The sequence below is a fragment of the Onychomys torridus genome, chromosome 4, assembly GCF_903995425.1.
Source record: "Onychomys torridus chromosome 4, mOncTor1.1, whole genome shotgun sequence".
In the NCBI taxonomy this organism is placed as follows: Eukaryota; Metazoa; Chordata; class Mammalia; order Rodentia; family Cricetidae; genus Onychomys; species Onychomys torridus.
This window is the reverse complement of record NC_050446.1, coordinates 1,818,977-1,835,753: the sequence shown is the minus strand read 5'-3', so window position 1 is coordinate 1,835,753 and position 16,777 is coordinate 1,818,977. Positions and strand designations below refer to the sequence as shown.

The 16,777-nt window shown below is 39.9% G+C and overlaps 2 protein-coding genes across 4 annotated transcripts in view; both read left to right on the top strand.

Moving 5' to 3' along the window:
* Positions 1 to 16,777, top strand: part of Rabgap1 (RAB GTPase activating protein 1) — a 124,193-nt gene that overhangs the window by 67,565 nt on the left and 39,851 nt on the right. For all 3 annotated transcript variants that reach the window (XM_036183979.1, XM_036183978.1, XM_036183980.1), the window contains exon 13: positions 1,380 to 1,530. In XM_036183979.1, the coding sequence (XP_036039872.1) occupies positions 1,380 to 1,530 (151 nt within the window). The remainder of the gene's footprint in view (positions 1 to 1,379; positions 1,531 to 16,777) is intronic.
* Positions 9,816 to 13,134, top strand: Gpr21 (G protein-coupled receptor 21). Its single transcript, XM_036183985.1, has 2 exons — positions 9,816 to 9,945; positions 10,321 to 13,134. Exon 2 carries the CDS (start codon positions 10,681 to 10,683, stop codon positions 11,728 to 11,730), a length of 1,050 nt encoding a protein of 349 aa, XP_036039878.1. The 5' UTR covers positions 9,816 to 9,945; positions 10,321 to 10,680; the 3' UTR covers positions 11,731 to 13,134.

Sequence of the window (16,777 nt, the reverse complement as noted above, 5' to 3'; positions counted from 1 at the left end):
ATATGTGAGATGTTTTGACATAATCAGTATTGACATAATTCAATAATAGCATATTTAAAATCATCTCCATAGTATTTACAGTCTAGAGCTCATTTTCTGTCCTGGAACCTACTCTACAACCCAGGCTGGTCTCAAACTCACTGTCTAGCTCAGGCTGGCCTTGAACTCAGAGATCTGCCTGCCTCTGCCTCCCAGTGCTGGGACACACCAGGCGAGAGCTCCTTTAATTCTATGAATCCAGCACATTCTATTTCATGTCTTTGTTTTGTAGTCAACTTTGTTCCTCATAGCCAGCTGTCCCACTCTCTTCAGTGCATTACCTGAGTTCCCATTTGTCTGGGCTGTCATTGGATTTTCTCCAACTGCTTCTGCTGTTGGAGTCATGTCTTCAGATACATGATAATCTATTCTCTTTCATCCATCTCACCATTTTTGTCTGTGTTCTGTGGATAGTAAGCATTGCAATAGCATGGAATTTAGAAGTTTGTAAAATTGCTAGTAGTCCTGTTGTTAAAAATTTATCAATTTCAAGGTTGTAGTAATCATAGTTTAAACATTTACCATATGCCAAGCACAGTGCCAAATTGTATGCACTCTTTCAACTATAATATGACAAATTTCTGCTTTTTCACACACAGGGTAAGCATTCTAATATGCAGAGCCAGAACTTTTTAACATAACAAGTCTGATCCTGAAGCTAGTTTATTTACAAAAGTAGATTTTAATACAGTATTAGTAAGTATCTTTGTGTGTCACTTTTCAGGCTCATTTGAATATGGTTCTTGGAAGATAGGAGCACTAATGGCCTTAGTATAAAATAGTATGCTAATTATACGTAGAGTTAATACTGTCAATGATTAATGTCATTCTGAAAGAAATTTAAGTTAGGGTTACCAAAATTTTCTGTGAAGGACCAAATAGCAAATATTTAAGACATCGTAGCCCAATGACAGTCTGTCACAGCTACTCACCTCTGCTACTAAAAAATCAAAACAATAATAAATAGTAACCAGAAAAATATTCATAACTGTGTGTCAGTAAAAGTTTATTTACACCCAGGCGGTGGGTGGCACATGCCTTTAATCCCAGCACTCGGGAGGCAGAGCCAGGTGGATCTCTGTGAGTTCGAGGCCAGCCTGGTCTACAGAGCGAGATCCAGGAAAGGCGCAAAGCTACACAGAGAAACCCTGTCTTTGAAAAACTAAAAATAATAATAATGAAGATACTTAGAGTGGTTTGCAGGTGCCATGTTACTGCTTCAGTTGTTGTTATTATTACTGGGTTACCTTCTCATGTCTTTGTAAACCGTTTCTTTTCATTAAAGACGTTTTCAGAGCATCTTCCTTTGATGAAGTAATGAATTGCAGCTTTATTTTTAGGCATCTCAACTTGAATGTGAGACCGAAGCAGTTGCCATCCTTAGTGAGAAGTGGTGTCCCAGAAGCTCTTCGTGGAGAAGTCTGGCAGCTGCTAGCAGGCTGCCACAACAACGACCACTTAGTAGAAAAGTACCGAATTCTCATCACCAAGGTGAGAGGATATGAATTTCAGAGTGAATAGTCAAATGTTTTGTAATTTATCTTAAATAAGTGTAGTTCAGAGATGTTTCTTCTCTTGGCACAAAGACGAATATATAAAGTCTATCTCTTCAGTTGAGTTTATCTCAGTGATAGGACATGTGTACTAACCCACTATGTGTCTCAATCCTTTCAGCCTAGATTAACATTATGAGCCACGTTACTTGTGTTATTCAGTGTATACAAATATTTTGCATTGTTGGTTTGGGGGATTTTGTTTTTAATTCTCATGAGTTTTTATTTGGTTGTTTATTTTATTTTGTTGGTGTAGTTTTTGTTTTTAATTTTCATGGGTTTTTATTTGGTTGGGTTTTTGTTTTGTTTTGTTGTTTTTTTGCTTTTAAAAAAATGGGTCCTTGGCTTGTCTAGAACTCACAATGCAGCCAAGATTGGCCTTGAACCTGTGACAGTCTGCCTACCTAAGGCTCCCACCAAGCTTTCTTTTTTTTTTTTTTTTTTTTTCATATTTTACCAAATGTGCTTTGGTAAGGAGGGTTTCTTTCGGTTTCCACACTTACAAGAAAATACTTCCAGAGCGTTACACTTTAACCTGCTGTGGCTCATTCCTCTAAGATAAACCTTGTTTGCACAGTGTCCCTGCTCAAGTGGAGGCATTCTTCAATGTTTCACAAGCAAAGCAAGAAAAAAATATTCTGTGTACAGTGTACAAAGATATAAAATGATTTCCTACAAGGTTAGGCAGCATTTATGCCCTTTTGTACCCATAAACTAGGTTTGGTTTTAATTTTCTCAAAATTTTGAAGTTTTTATCTGCTATTAAGTAGTTGGTCTTAATAGGTAAATTTGATATCTGGGTCATGAATATGTGGATTCTCCCATAGCACTTGAAGTTTCTTAAAATTTCATTTATATCTTATTTATTTTGTTTGCATCTGTATTGACTTGTTTGGCATGCTAGTGCCACAGTATATGTGTGGGTAGGGGCAGAGGAAAACTGGTAAGAACCCATTCTCTTTATTCACATGTGGAACCTGGGAGTTTTCGGACTGAGGCACCTTTAACCACTGAGCCATCTCACCTGCCCAACATGAGAACTTTTAGTATGACAAAAGGTAAAATCTTTTTAAATAGCTGGATGGTGTTGGTGCACATCTTTAATCCTAGCACTTGGGAGGCAGAGGCAGGTGGATCTCTGAGTTTGAGGCTAGCCTGGTCTACAAAATGAGTTCCAGGACAGCTAGTTCTGTTACACAGAGAAACACTGTCTTGAAAAATAAAAAATCAAGAAAGCAAAGCAAAACAAAACAAAAAACTTTGTTAAGAAAATATTTAAACCTTATTAGGAGAATATATTATCTTTTTAAAACTATTAACACAAAAAAAATCTTATAGGGAAACAACATACAAAAAGGAGATATGATCTCAAAAGAAAATGAATGTCTAACACAAACAAAGTTGTGGACCAAGGAAGCTAAATACAGGAACAGTTAAATGTCCTTTATTGAACTTGCCTGACAAATCACAGTGGGAGTAATAAAGGAGTGGTTCATTTTCTCAGGAGAACCCCAGGGTGTATGTACAGCTTTTGAGACAGGTTCTAGAAAAGAATTCATTTGTATCATCCCTCCAAGGCTCAGGAAATATGCAGAAGATGGAGGTGGAAAGGCTAAAGGAGCCAGAGAAAAGGGACAGGGACAGAGGGCTGTCTTCCAGGTACAGTGCAGCCCATGACACTCTTGAACTGTCAGTAGCTGAGGACATCTGCCTAAGACTTGCCCATGATCATGCCCTTGAGTATTCATTCCATCACGTAGAGAGGAAGTCTAACAAAGTCCTAACCCTCCTTGGATCTAAAGCAGTTAAAGATCACAGTGGAAGAAAGACACATTTTCTTCAGTGGTATAACCACTAGTGGGTGTTCCATGCTCCTGAAAATAACCCTTCACTTGTGCTCCTGTAAGTAACCCTAATTAAGCTTGTTGGTTCACAAGAAGAAAAATGTATACATAAAAGTACAAGAGAGTAGTAGTTGGGAAGAGGGAAGGATGTCCACAGGAGTAGGAGGGAGTATTTGTATGAAAATGTAATATATAATAATGTCATTACATATAATTAATACATGCTCATATACCTATAAAACAAAAGTATTGCAGTCAAAAAAATTCCCTTATGAAAGAACCTTAGATGCTGGGTCTTCCTGTGTTGTTGTCTGGTTACATGGAAAAGTCATAAGCTACCGATCATGTTCCAAAAAAGTGTAGCACGTACAGTTGCACATAGTCCATAAAGCTTGGTAATAACAGGTGATGGTGTCCCTGGATTATATATTTATTACACTTTTTATGGTTGGAGTATATTCTATCTACTTAAAACATCTTGAGTCTAGTGTTGTTAGCTCACTCCTATAATCCCAGCACTAAGGACATTTAGGCAGGAGGCGCTCAAGTTCAGCCTTGGCGATAGAAACCCTATCTCAATCCCTACCTTGCATAAAAATAATAAAGCCTCAAAAAAAAAAAAAAATGTTAAACGTTACCAAGGCATTTTCTGCATGGAGTCCAGAACATGCACTTGGGGTTTTTTGTTTGTTTCAATTTTTTGGTGTTTTTTTTTTTTTTCTTTCTTTTTTGTTTTTTTTCGAGACAGGGTTTCTCTGTATAGCTTTGTGCCTCTCCTAGAACTCACTCTGTAGACCAGGCTGGCCTCGAACTCACAGAGATCCGCCTGACTCTGCCTCCCGAGTGCTGAGATTAAAAGCGTGCACCACCCACCACCCAGCTAATTTTTTGGTTTTTGAGATAGGGTCTCACTATGTAGCCTTGGCTAACCTGAAACTTGCTGCATGGACCAAGCTGGGCCCACAGAGATCTACCTGCTTCTGCCTCCCAAGTTCTAGGAATAAACCACTACACCAGCACAAGCAATTGTAGATTCCTCTGGTGTTTGGTCCTGACCTCTAACGCACTTGTTTTAACAGAAGGCCAGGAAGTGATTCCCTCAGCCTGCCTCACTGATTGTTGCCTCATTTTTATGTTTGAATCTGGTAACACAGAAGTCTGAGTTGAAACACAGAAATCTGAGTTGAGCATGAAAGGGAAACAAGGTGTTTTCTGATTTACAGTTTCCAGAACCTTCCTCAGTCCCTTCTGTCTTTGACTATGTTTTATATTTTATGTCAGTGCCTCTTAGTGTTTCTTTTGATTCAATGTTTAGTATTCAAAATTTACAGCGAAACTTATACAGAAAATGCATTTTGTAGGAGAGACTAATGGATCAGCAGCACATCCTGATGTTCCTTCTTTCCACCCCCATGCTCCTTCTCAAACATGTTTGTATTCTTTCCTCTGCTGAGCTTTACTTTCAATTGTAAGACTTTCCTACGATTACAAGCTCATACAGACCCAAAGCTGGCAGCAGTTGTGTATCCCCAGTATGTTCTCTCTTAGTTGCTTGTCCAGTGGAAGCTGTGGGGCCCAGCCACATCTTATAGGTCTAGAATAGAGTGCACCAGTGACAGTGTTATCACTGAGCAGACTCTTTCCTTCTTAAATAAAAATATCTCTCTGGAATTTAATAAGCAAGGACTGAAACTGCAGGAATATAGCTCTGGGCACCCAGCACTGAAAGGCTGTCTGTTTAGCAGGAAGCACTTGGAATTGGGAAGCCTGAGCACTGGTTCAGTGCACCCACTCTTCCATTTATAAACTCAAATAAGGTTCTGTACCTTGGACCAACCATTGGGACATCAGATAAAAGCAGTTTCTGAATTTTTGGGTTTTGTATGCAGTGATAGAAAATCTTTTTGAAAATTTCCTTCAGTATCAATGATCTATGAATTTTTTTCTTATTATTTCTCAAACAATAAAATAGCAAGTATTTACATAGCATTTACATTATATTATGTATTGTAAGTAATTTACAAAGTATTGATATGTACGGAAATATGGGTTTTTGTTTCATTTTGGGTTTTTTGTTCTGTTTTGCAACAGAGCTTCTTTGTAAAATAGCTCTGGCTGTCCTGGAACTTACTTTGTAGACCAGACTGGCCTCAAAACTCACAGAGATCTGCCTGCCTCTGCTTCCTGATGCTGAAATTAAAGGCATGTGCCATCACTGCACAGCTTACAGGAATCTTGTGTATATTGTATATAAATACTTCCTCCTCCCTCTGTGTTAAAGATTGAACCCAGGATCTTGGACATGGTAGACAAGCACTCTACCATAGTCCCCATTCCCCACTGCATCTTTTTCTATATGGGATTTGAGCACTTATGAATTTTAGATCCAGTAGAGGTTCTGTGACCCATTTTCTTTGGATACTGAGAATTTGCTCTAGTATGTTTGAGTCTTACTTCAAAATACAGGCCATGATTCTGCCATTTCAAAGTGGATAGTCCTGCTGTATAAGAAATCATAGGGGCTGGAGAGAGATGGCTTAGTAGTTAGGAGTACTTATTTGCTCTTGTGGAGGACCTGCACATGCGACTCACAACTGTTGATAATTCCAATTCCAGGGTATTAGATGCCCACATTAATGTACATAAACTTAAACAAATACACACTCATATGCATAAAAATAAAAACAAATTAATTTCTCTTAATAGAAAGACATTATGTTGTGAGTTACCCTTTAAAATTCTATTTTCTGAAAAGAATTGGTACTCTGGGGTCAGGGTGGTTATAAGAGAGAAGAGTGGGAGGGAATTTGAACACCAAGTATAATGATATACATGTTATGAAAACCATTATTTTGTACACTAAAAAGTCTATAAATGAAATACAGGAGACACATACACACAAACTACCCTGTAGTACTGCTTCCAAAGAGCAGTTGCTATAGTAGGCCTCTTTAAATTACCTGAGTAGGGGCTGGAGAGATGGCTCAGCGTTAGGAGCACTGTCTGCTCTTCCAAAGGTCCTGAGTTCAATTCCCAGCAACCATATGGTGGCTGACAACCATCTGTAATGAGATCTGGTGCCCTCTTCTGGTCGGCAAGGATATATGCAGACAGAATACTATATACATAATAAATAAATAAATAAATCTTTAAAAAAAATTACCTGTGTAAATAAATATTCTTCATATCTTTGTGAAAATACTTCCATTGCATTTCCCATTGAGTTTCTGCATATCAAATCTGTCTAGGGAGTTCTAAGGTTTCCTGAATTCTAAAAATGTGAATATATTAGTTTGACCATTTTAAAATGGTTACTATTGGGGATTTTTTTCTTTCTTTTTTTTTTTTTTTTTTTTTGGTTTTTCGAGACATATTTTCTCTGTGCAGTTTTGATGCCTGTCCCGGATCTTGCTCTGTAGAAGATCTCACAGAGATCCTTCTGGCTCTGCCTCCTGGGTGCTGAGATTAAAGGCATGCACCACTACCACCCAGTTTTTTTTGTTTCTTTCCCACAGAAGTTTTATATCATTTAGCCTGGTATGGATTGAACATCCCTATCTAAAAGCTTGTAATCAGAACTGTTTCTGATTTGGGGGTTTTTATTTGGTGATGGTGATGTTTCTGGTTGTCTTTGTTTGGTTTGTGTAGTCTATCAATTAAACCACTCTGATATGAAGATATAAGTTCTGAAACCTTAGGCTAGTGCAAGTTTTTCAGTGCTTGCTTCTAGGTCCTAGACTTTAAGAATAGGAATGCCTACCTTGTATTGTGCGTACACCAGCAGTTATCATTGTAGCTTTATTTGAAAGCTATTTAAACCTAAAAACAGAATTCCTGTTGTATTTGACATGTGTTGTTCATTCACTTAAAAGAAGAATTGTTTCTCTGTACCAGTCCTGAGAAAAGTAGGCAGTTAACTATACACAAATAAAATTTCATATGAGTTTTAGAATTCACTTGACATTAAAGTTTTAGAATTCAGATGACATTAAAAGTTTCTTATCCAGCCAGGCAGTGGTGGTACATACCTTTAATCCCAGCACCCAGGAGGCAAAGGCAGGTTGGAGGATAGCCTGGTCTACAAGAGCAAGTTCTAGGATAGCCAAGGATACACAGAGAAACCCTGTTTAGAAAAAGAAAACAGAGGGTTTCTCATCCGAACCTTCTGGGGTCACCCTGGAGGTTGATCGTTGGGCAGAGTCATGTTGCAGTGTTGAGGAGGAGCGCTCACTGTTAGAGGTGAGGCATGCTGGGTGACTCCATGATGAGACTGAGGTAAGGCCAGCAGCCAGCGAGGGCCAAGTTCCAGAAAGTGACATTAATGGTTTTGTATAGCTGGATAAAAAAATTGAATCATTTTATTTCATATTTGTTGTATAGCATTTTGTATTTCCACTGCTGGCTATACATACAAGGCAAGTGCTCTACTGTTTAGCTGTGTTTCCAATCCCAACTGAAGCTATACATTTAGGTTTAAAAGGCAGTATAACTGGGCATGGTGGTACAGAGGCAGGCTGATTTTCATGAGTTTGAGGGCAGCCTGGTTTATATAGTGAGACTCTGCCTCAAAAAAAGCAAATAAATAAATGAAATGAAATAAAGTAAAAAACAAGATGGAAGATGATTTCATGTGTCTGATAAAAGGCAGGTTATCTTGCTTCAAATCCTAACTCCACTGTTTTCTGGCTGTTGTTGGGCAATTTAATATCCCTAGGCTAAAATGGGATGATAATAGAACCTTGCTTGTATGATTGTTAGTATTAATAGGGTAAATAAGTGAAAGTACTCAGAATGATTCATAACCATATTAAGTGTAAGCAGCTGCCTTGTTACTGTTATTAACTTGTTTATTTACCATTTTAGCTTTAGAATATTATTTTGGTTCCAGTGAAGCATGGCAAAAGATAATTGTGGCTTATTGTGGTGGTAACAAAGTCTCCCCTTAGTGCTGGGGACATGTTTCAAGACCTCCAGTGGTTGCTTAAAGCATTAGATAGTACCAGACTTGTAACTTTGTAATTTTGTGTTTTCCATACCTTCAATAAAATGTAACTTACAAAGCAGGCATAGTAAGAGGTTCAAAATAATAGATAATAATAAAATAGCTGTAACAGTTTATTGTGATAAGTTATATGGGTGTGGGCTGTCTCAAACTGCAGGATTTCCAGTCAGTGCTTTCAGACTACAGCTGAGTCTAGATAATGGACTATAAAATTGCAGCTCAGAAGACAGCTGCTCTACTGTGTAAGAGACACTCAAAGATAGAGCCCTTAGCATACCATGTGCTGTTGGATGAGTGTGGAAAGGACCCGGGCGAAGTAGGAATAGGAATTAGTACCTCACATCTTTGAGAGACAGTGGTTTAATATAGGAAGACACTGGTGTCCTCTGCTGAGGCCTGTCACTGCCATCAGTCTTGTGCTTCCGTGTGTTCTGAGGCCCTTGCTTCCCTATGGTAGACAGTGTTCACTGCTCACTTTCCACCAAGTTGTGATTGTAGGCATGTATACAGTAAGAATACAAGTTGGATCACATAGTGAGTTCTCTGTTTGGATATGCAGATCTCCTGGGATTATTACAAATGCCATCATTTGTTTTCTTTTGCTCTGCTGGGAGTGTGGGGCTTTATTCAGGCAGAAGTATATCATTCACATGGCACCTAATTCCTGGTATTGAAAAGTACTTTTTATGACACCTGAAACAAAATGCTGTATGGTTTCAGTTTGCATTGGATTAGATTGCACCCTAAGATTCAAAGACTTGTATCTGAATATCTGCAAGCTGCCTCAGGCTACCACTTTGGTGCAGCGCCTAACTAGACTGAGGGGAGAGGCAAAACAGCAGCAACAGGGCACCCTTTCTTCTTGGCCAGTGCCCAATAAACGGTAAAAGAAAATTGAGGCTGAATAGTTCAGTCTCCTTGTGCAGCTGAGTTAGAACTCCTCCACTGCCGTGTACTGTTAACACACTTCCTTTCTTTGATACTGTTCTTTGTTCTTGGGAAATGGTACACCAAAATAGGACTTTCCCCTCACCCTTTTGGTAGTGTGCTTCAGCTCAACTCCTGACTCCTCCCTCTCTCCCCATCCCCTCCTCCTTTTCCTCCTTCCCCACCCATCCATCCTTGTATTTTTCTCGCTAACAGTCTGGATCCTACTCATTTACCTAACAGGGGGATTCCAGACAGACAGGAAACGGCTTTCAAATGCTACACTGCTTGAAACTCAAATCAGTGCCCACAGTGCGGTCTGAAAGCTCAGGAGATTCCGGCAATGAATCCTAATGAGTTGCCCAAGATGCTGGAGTGTGTGTGAGCACAGCATTTACCTTCTCTTCCCTCCCCTTCTTCCTCTTCCCTCCCCTTCTCCTCCTGCTTCCCTCCCACTCCTTTACCCTCCCTCTGTGCTGGAGTTCTGCCACACAGGATTGAAGCACAGTCCTGTAGTGCAAGGCTTTCTGTTTGGGATTTATTGTGGCTTTTGTTTGGATTTCAGCATGCAGAATTACAGGTAACACTCTGAAATTGAGCTAAGCATTTAAATTCCATTAAGATGTTTTCACAAGTAAGATAGTATATTGGATTTAATGGAGAAAATTAATCTTGGTTAATTTTTATCAATGGTAATTGTAGCCAGATGTTTTTAGGATTGCTATAAGGAGATTCTCTCTCCCACAACAGGTTAAATAAAAGAGAATGAGGGTAGATGGATCTGCAATTGCTTTCCTTTTTATGTTGATCTCGGAAGTATGGTCTAGCCACTCCTCTGAAATAAGCGCCCTTTACAGATGTGCTGCTGAGGGTAAAGGGCTGGGGGTGGCAGTCAGTTCTTTGACTAGGACATGGAATGCAAAATGTAAAATGCTCTCTCCTTTTCTTCTGTTAGCTCTTCAGAGGAGACTCATTACAACTCCTGCTGAAGCTCCTAGCCTTCCTCCCTCTGCCTCTCCCCCACCCTCACTTGGCCTGAAGACACTGTCCCCAGTCTGCCTTACTCCCTTGGTGATATGTGTGCATGGTGAACATGGCATTATGGCCAAGTCTGGGACTGGCCAGACAACTGCTGTTGGCTCTCCCTGTTCCAGGAAGAATCTAAAGGGAAATTGCATGGCAGCAGAGCAGGAACCTGGTGACTAGGGTTCCTGGCATTGTCACACACACCCATGCACAATTGACTGCAGTGACAATAGCTGCTCCTGGGAACCGGGCAGCATGAAGTGAGAGCCAGCTCCTGAGCACGAACGAGATGAACTCCACCTTGGATGGTGATCAGAGCAGCCATCCTTTCTGTCTCCTTGCACTGGGCTACTTGGAAACTGTCAGTTTTTGTCTTTTGGAAGCACTGATTGTTGTCTTTCTAACCATATTGATTATTTCTGGCAACATCATTGTGATTTTTGTGTTTCACTGTGCACCTCTGTTGAATGATCACACTGCAAGTTATTTTATCCAGACAATGGCATATGCTGACCTCTTGGTTGGGGTAAGCTGCCTGGTCCCATCCTTGTCACTGCTCCACTACCCTCTTCCTATGGAGGAGGCCATGACTTGCCAAGTATTTGGCTTTGTAGTATCAGTTCTGAAGAGCGTCTCCATGGCTTCTCTGGCCTGTGTCAGCATTGATAGATATATTGCCATCACTAAGCCTTTAACCTATAATACGCTGGTTACTCCCTGGAGACTACGACTTTGTATTTTTCTGATTTGGCTATATTCCACCCTGGTCTTCCTGCCTTCCTTCTTCCACTGGGGCAAACCTGGATATCATGGAGATGTATTTCAGTGGTGTGCAGAGTCCTGGCATACCAATCCCTACTTCACATTGTTCATCGTGGTGATGCTGTATGCCCCCACTGTCCTCATTGTCTGCTTCACGTATTTCAACATCTTCCGCATCTGCCAGCAGCACACAAAAGAAATCACCGAAAGGCAAGCCCGATTCAGCAGCCAGAACGGGGAGACTGGGGAAGCCCAGACCTGTCCTGATAAGCGCTATGCCATGGTCCTATTCAGAATTACCAGTGTGTTTTATGTCCTCTGGTTGCCATACATCATCTACTTCCTGCTGGAGAGCTCCGCTGGCTGCAGCAGCCGCCCTGCATCTTTCCTGACCACCTGGCTCGCTATTAGTAACAGTTTCTGCAACTGCATCATTTATAGTCTCTCCACCAGTGTTTTCCAGCGAGGATTAAAGGGCCTCTCGGGGGATGTGTGTACTTCTTGTGCAAGTCACACTGCAGCCAAGGGCCCGTACACAGTTAGGAGCCAAGGACCCCTTAATGGGTGCCATAGCTGAGGGCTCATGTATTTCAGTCACTTTGTTTGCAGAGAGAAAGGGTGGCTTTGATTTTTTTTTTTTTTTTCCCATTTCCCTTCTATCTAGTTCACTAGGGGATCTAGGACAGGATAATTTGACTCTGAGCAGCTGCAGACTATCCAGATACCTTCTTAGTTCTCTTAGAAGTTGTTTCCTAAATGAGATTTAAAATTAGAAGAATCAGGATCATGAAGAAAAAAAAATCACTCTTGATGCAGTTTTTGAAATGTCATGGAAGTGACTACAGTTTCAGAAAGAATAAAGCCATAGCTAACACCTCTGCCAGCTGGTGTGACTGAACTGGGCGTGAAAAGCATTAGCACTTAAAAAAAAAAATCACCATTTCTTTTCCCTTTTCTGGATTCTTCCAAGCATCTTGGAATTTATGTGCAGTTGATATCTTTTAACAGGGAATATTAAAATAGACTGATGAACTAACAAGGATTTTCTTTATCTGTGCCAAAATATAACTGCACTGTAAGTGTCAGCACCCGTTTAGATAGTGAGATGTCAGGAGAGAAGTCTCCATGGGATGAATAATGTGAACACCGAACATTACTTTTAGAGTTCTGAAGTGAACCAGGAAGCAACCATGCAGTGAGGTCATATAGTTTGTGAGAAACAGCTGCTTTGACTCCATGCTTGAAAGCATTGTATACACAATGCACAGAAGTGACGGGGCAGTGCTTTTCTCTGTGCCTCCGTGTTTGTGAATATTTACATTGAGCTGAGTTTCTTTTATAACTAAATATTTACTCTAAATAAATAATAGATGGATAGCTGTCTATTGTAATGTGTAAGTGACTTTAGTATTTTCTGTTCTTTTTATCCAGTCTTCCATAAGAACTGAATCAGCTCAGTGTTGAGTATACTATCTGCCTTTTAAATAGAGTCATCCAACATCACAGTCACCAATTCATTTTGGAAAACATTCTTTCAGGTCCTATCAAGGAATCCCCTTTGAAGGGGAGAAGGGGATTCTGGTTGGGTCAAGTCACCTACCTGTGGTCCTCTTTTTGGAAAAAGTCCTTTGTCATATAGTTTTTGCCTCACTTGTCTGTTTTTCAAAAGCACTAGCAAAATGTATGGAATTTTATTGTTTAGGATTACTAGAATGCTTTGTGTTGATACATAGTGTTACCTTTGTTTTAAAAGTGACTGCTTTGGTAGCCAGAGAATTGTCTGTCTGAAAGGAGAGAGACCTATTAGCAACTGGGGTCAGAGTCCCCTGGACTTCGGGCTAGTTTTCCAGTAAACAGAAGGTATTGTCTCCCCCCCCCCCCACCCCCCAGTTCTTGTATTGCTCCTAGAGCCTTGTGCAAACAAAGCAAGTACCTTTTTTTATATTCACAGCTGAATTTATTTGTTCTGTTTTGCTTTCTAAGCCAGTGTCTCTCTGTGTAGCCCTGGCCACCTGGAACTCACTATCTAGACCAGGCTGGCCTTGAACTCACAAAGACCTACCTGTTTCTGCTAGAATTAAAGACCCACCATGGCCAGCTCCTAACCAGCTTTATGTTTTAGACATTGATTTTATTTTAGCCTCAAATATCTTCTGGTTTAAACTTGTTAAGTGACGGAAAATTATAAACACTTCAGATTCCAAGTTCTAAAGGTAGGTGGATCTCTGTGAGTTCAAGGTCAGCCTAATCTACATAGTTTCAGAACAGCCAGAGGTAAATAGTGAGATCCTGTCTCAAAAAACAAAATGGATTCTGAGTACTTCTCCAAATCTTGTTTGTTCTTTATAGTTAGTATTAGCAAATGTAACTCAGCTGTTTCAGAATTTAGAGCTCACGTTGAAAATGCTGGGTTAGAAATAGCTTTATTGCTGGGTGGTAGTGATGCGAGACTTTAATCCCAGCACTCAGGAGGCAGAGGCAGGTGGATCTCTGAGTTTGAGGCCAGCCTGGTCGAGTACCCAGGATAGCCAGGGGTACTCAGAGAAACGCTGTCTTGAAAAACAAAGAAACTTGGTTGTGTTTCATCTCCTCCCACCCATGTGCTGGAATCTCAAAGGTGCCACCACACTAGCTTTGTTTTTCATACATGCTAGGAAGTTTAATCTTTTCAAATTGGCATTATGCTTATAAAGTTTTAGTTCAGCAAACATGAGAATCTTGAAGATAGGTTTTATTAAAATGTATTAAATCAGTAGTAAGAGAAAGATTTTCCTTTTAGAAGTTAAGCCCTTTTCACTCTGGGAAAGAACATTGTTCTGGTAATGCCAACAAAGGAAAACATGGCTTTTTAAATAAGGTCTTTTTTTAACGGTTTGCTTAGTTTTTGCAAGTATCAAGTTCTGGTTTTGGTTGTTTGGTTGGTTGGTTGGTTGGTTGGTTGGTTGGTTTTTCGAGACAGGGTTTCTCTGTATAGTTTTGTTGCCTTTCCTGGATCTCGCTCTGTAGATCAGGTTGTCTTTGAACTCACAGAGATCCGCCTGCCTCTGGCTCTGCCTCCCAGGTGCTGGGATTAAAGGCGTTTGCCACTACCGCCCGGCTAAATTCTAGCTTTATTAAAGGCATTTTTTTTTTTCCAAAGTAGAGTCTCTCTTTCTCTATGAAGCGCTGAGTGAAGAATCAAGTAGTCGCAGTGACTGTAAGCAAAACAGGTAGACCCTTGACGATGCTGGGAACAGTGCGAATCTTCATTGTGCTGTGTGAACCTGCAAGCCTTAAGGAATCAGTTCTGTTATCCTCCATTCACTGTCTGCACTGCCTGTTTGTTTTTCATTTGCTGTGTGGTGTGGTGGTTAAGGATAGATGAAGGGGCAGAGTTACACAGTCTTCAGGGGCTGGGAGAATTCTCTGCACAATACATTTGAAGCGTTTGTGTTGAATCTTTTTATTCTGGCACGTTCAATGCAACATGTGATGACATTTTGTTTAAATACCAATCTGTCTATTTCAAAGTGAGAAAAAATATGTATTTTTAGACTCAAATACCTTGGATAGCTCATTTAACTCTATGGTATGTGACTAGTATCAGAATACATATATACTTTTAGAGATAGTGTTGAAGTTACTTCATAATAAAGTTTAAAGTAAGATCATACTCATTGTTTAACTTGTAAATGAATTATGTGTTATGCAGTTATTTCAGTGAGGAAGTTTTGGTCTTAGAATTGGGGAAATAGTTGCATGTCAGCCAGTGCCCACCTTAGAAAGAGCACTGGACAGCCCACTTCTTCACAGGCCTGCTGCTTCTTATTCAGAATCCTCTTTTGGACGGATTTCTTTTTAGCAGTATTGGTGGATAAATTCTTTTTGAGCCATTTTACAATGGCCTTTCCTTTGTACTTAAACAGTTTATTTAATATTTTTAGGATTGGAGGAACTTGAACTTTCATACTGTGAATGAACTGCCTGTCTCCTTGAATGTGAAATGGCAGGATTACCAGCCCAAGTGGTAGAATGATTTGGGGAGGGTTTTCTCAGCTTTTCAAAGGTTCCTTTGAAAAAATGTGCACAATGACTTTGTAGCAAATGTCTTAATTTCATTGACCATGTGCTTCTGTATTAAAAAGATTTGTGAAATAAGTTATTGGCAAACCAGAGTTTATTGGTATATGAGCAGTTTGGGAGACATTTAAAGATGGGGGAATTGTGGCATTGTTATGTTATGGTTTTGCATAATTTCTCTGTTTCAGGTTGAATTAAAATCAAATGTAAATATATTAAACTGTACATGTTGATACTATTTTGAAGACTCTAGAAGTGAGGTAGCTATTTCTCTTTTGGGGGGGTGGAGTTTGAGACAGCATTTCTCTCTGTAGCCCTGACTGTCTTTATAGACCAGGCTGGCCTCAAACTCAGCCAAGCAGGAAAAGGTTGGCCATGCTGTTTGTATTTATGCCTTATCTATACATGATTTGGGGCAGTTTTACCAAACATTGGCCACTTTTCCTGTGGGAAACTTGATCCCTAAAAGGAAATGGAGATAGCTAAAGGGCTACATGTCACATGGGACTTAGATTTATTTTTAGAATGGCATTATAATGCCATATTTGGTTTGAAACAATGTGACAGCGGTCCATTATTTTATTAAGTACAGAGTCATCTTTTCTGAAGTTGGCCACTTTCCCCTTACATTATCTACCATAGATAGAGCCATAGTGTCCGTGTGGTGCTCACATACTCGTGCAGTTGATCCATCCATAAAGGTCAGAAGTGCTTGTTGGCTGGTAGTTCTAGAACAGGCTTGCTGAGTTTAGTTTCTATGGTTAAGACTCTGGTCACAGTACATGGTTGTCTTTTTGTTTTCAATTTGGGGAAGGGTTGTTCGCTTTATTGGATGTTGGGGCCTTGAGTGAAGAGGCAGAGGCATTTGAAGTTACTCTAATTGTTTGTCCTGAAATGGGTCTCTGCCCCGAAGACTGGTTGAAATAAAATAAATCTAGCCAGCACATGTATTTTTTTCTTGAGCTCTGCAGTGTTTGGGTCAGTATGATTCATAGGCTAAAAGAAAAAGAAATCTTATTCTATCATTTATATTTTAAGTGTCAATTTTTCTATCTTATTTATCTTCTTTATAAATTCATTTGATTATAATGAAGTATGATATTGATGACATACAATAGGTTGTTTTTTAATTGCTTACTGTTTGGTCACAGATCTGCTCCTCTCCAGACCAGGCACTAAGTCCCAAACAGGAAACCTTGCCAAATACATATTTTTCTGTCTTGGCTTCTCCCTCAAGATGGGAAGAAGGCCAGCAACATCAATTTCATATCTAGTGGGAAGGGTTACTACTGATGTACCAGGCCTGTGTCTCCCACTTTCTTCCACACAGTGTGTCTTTCCTTTTTATAAACCCAGTGAAGCAAATAAATTCAGTTTCATAAACACATACGTTTTATAAGTAAGGACCTCAGAGTTTAGCTTAGGTAAGTAGCTTGCCCAAGGTTGTGCAAGTTAAGAAAAGAGAGGCAGTGCACAGACAGAGCTGCTCAAGACAGGGTTTAAGTCCTGCCCATTGTGCATTATATCTCCTTCTCTCTTTGTCAAAAGCCCAAGTCCAGAGGCCA

What these genes read in the sequence shown, in the direction of transcription:
- Gpr21 (XM_036183985.1), top strand. Translation starts at nt 10,681, where the DNA reads ATGAACTCCACCTTGGATGGTGATCAGAGCAGCCATCCTTTCTGTCTC.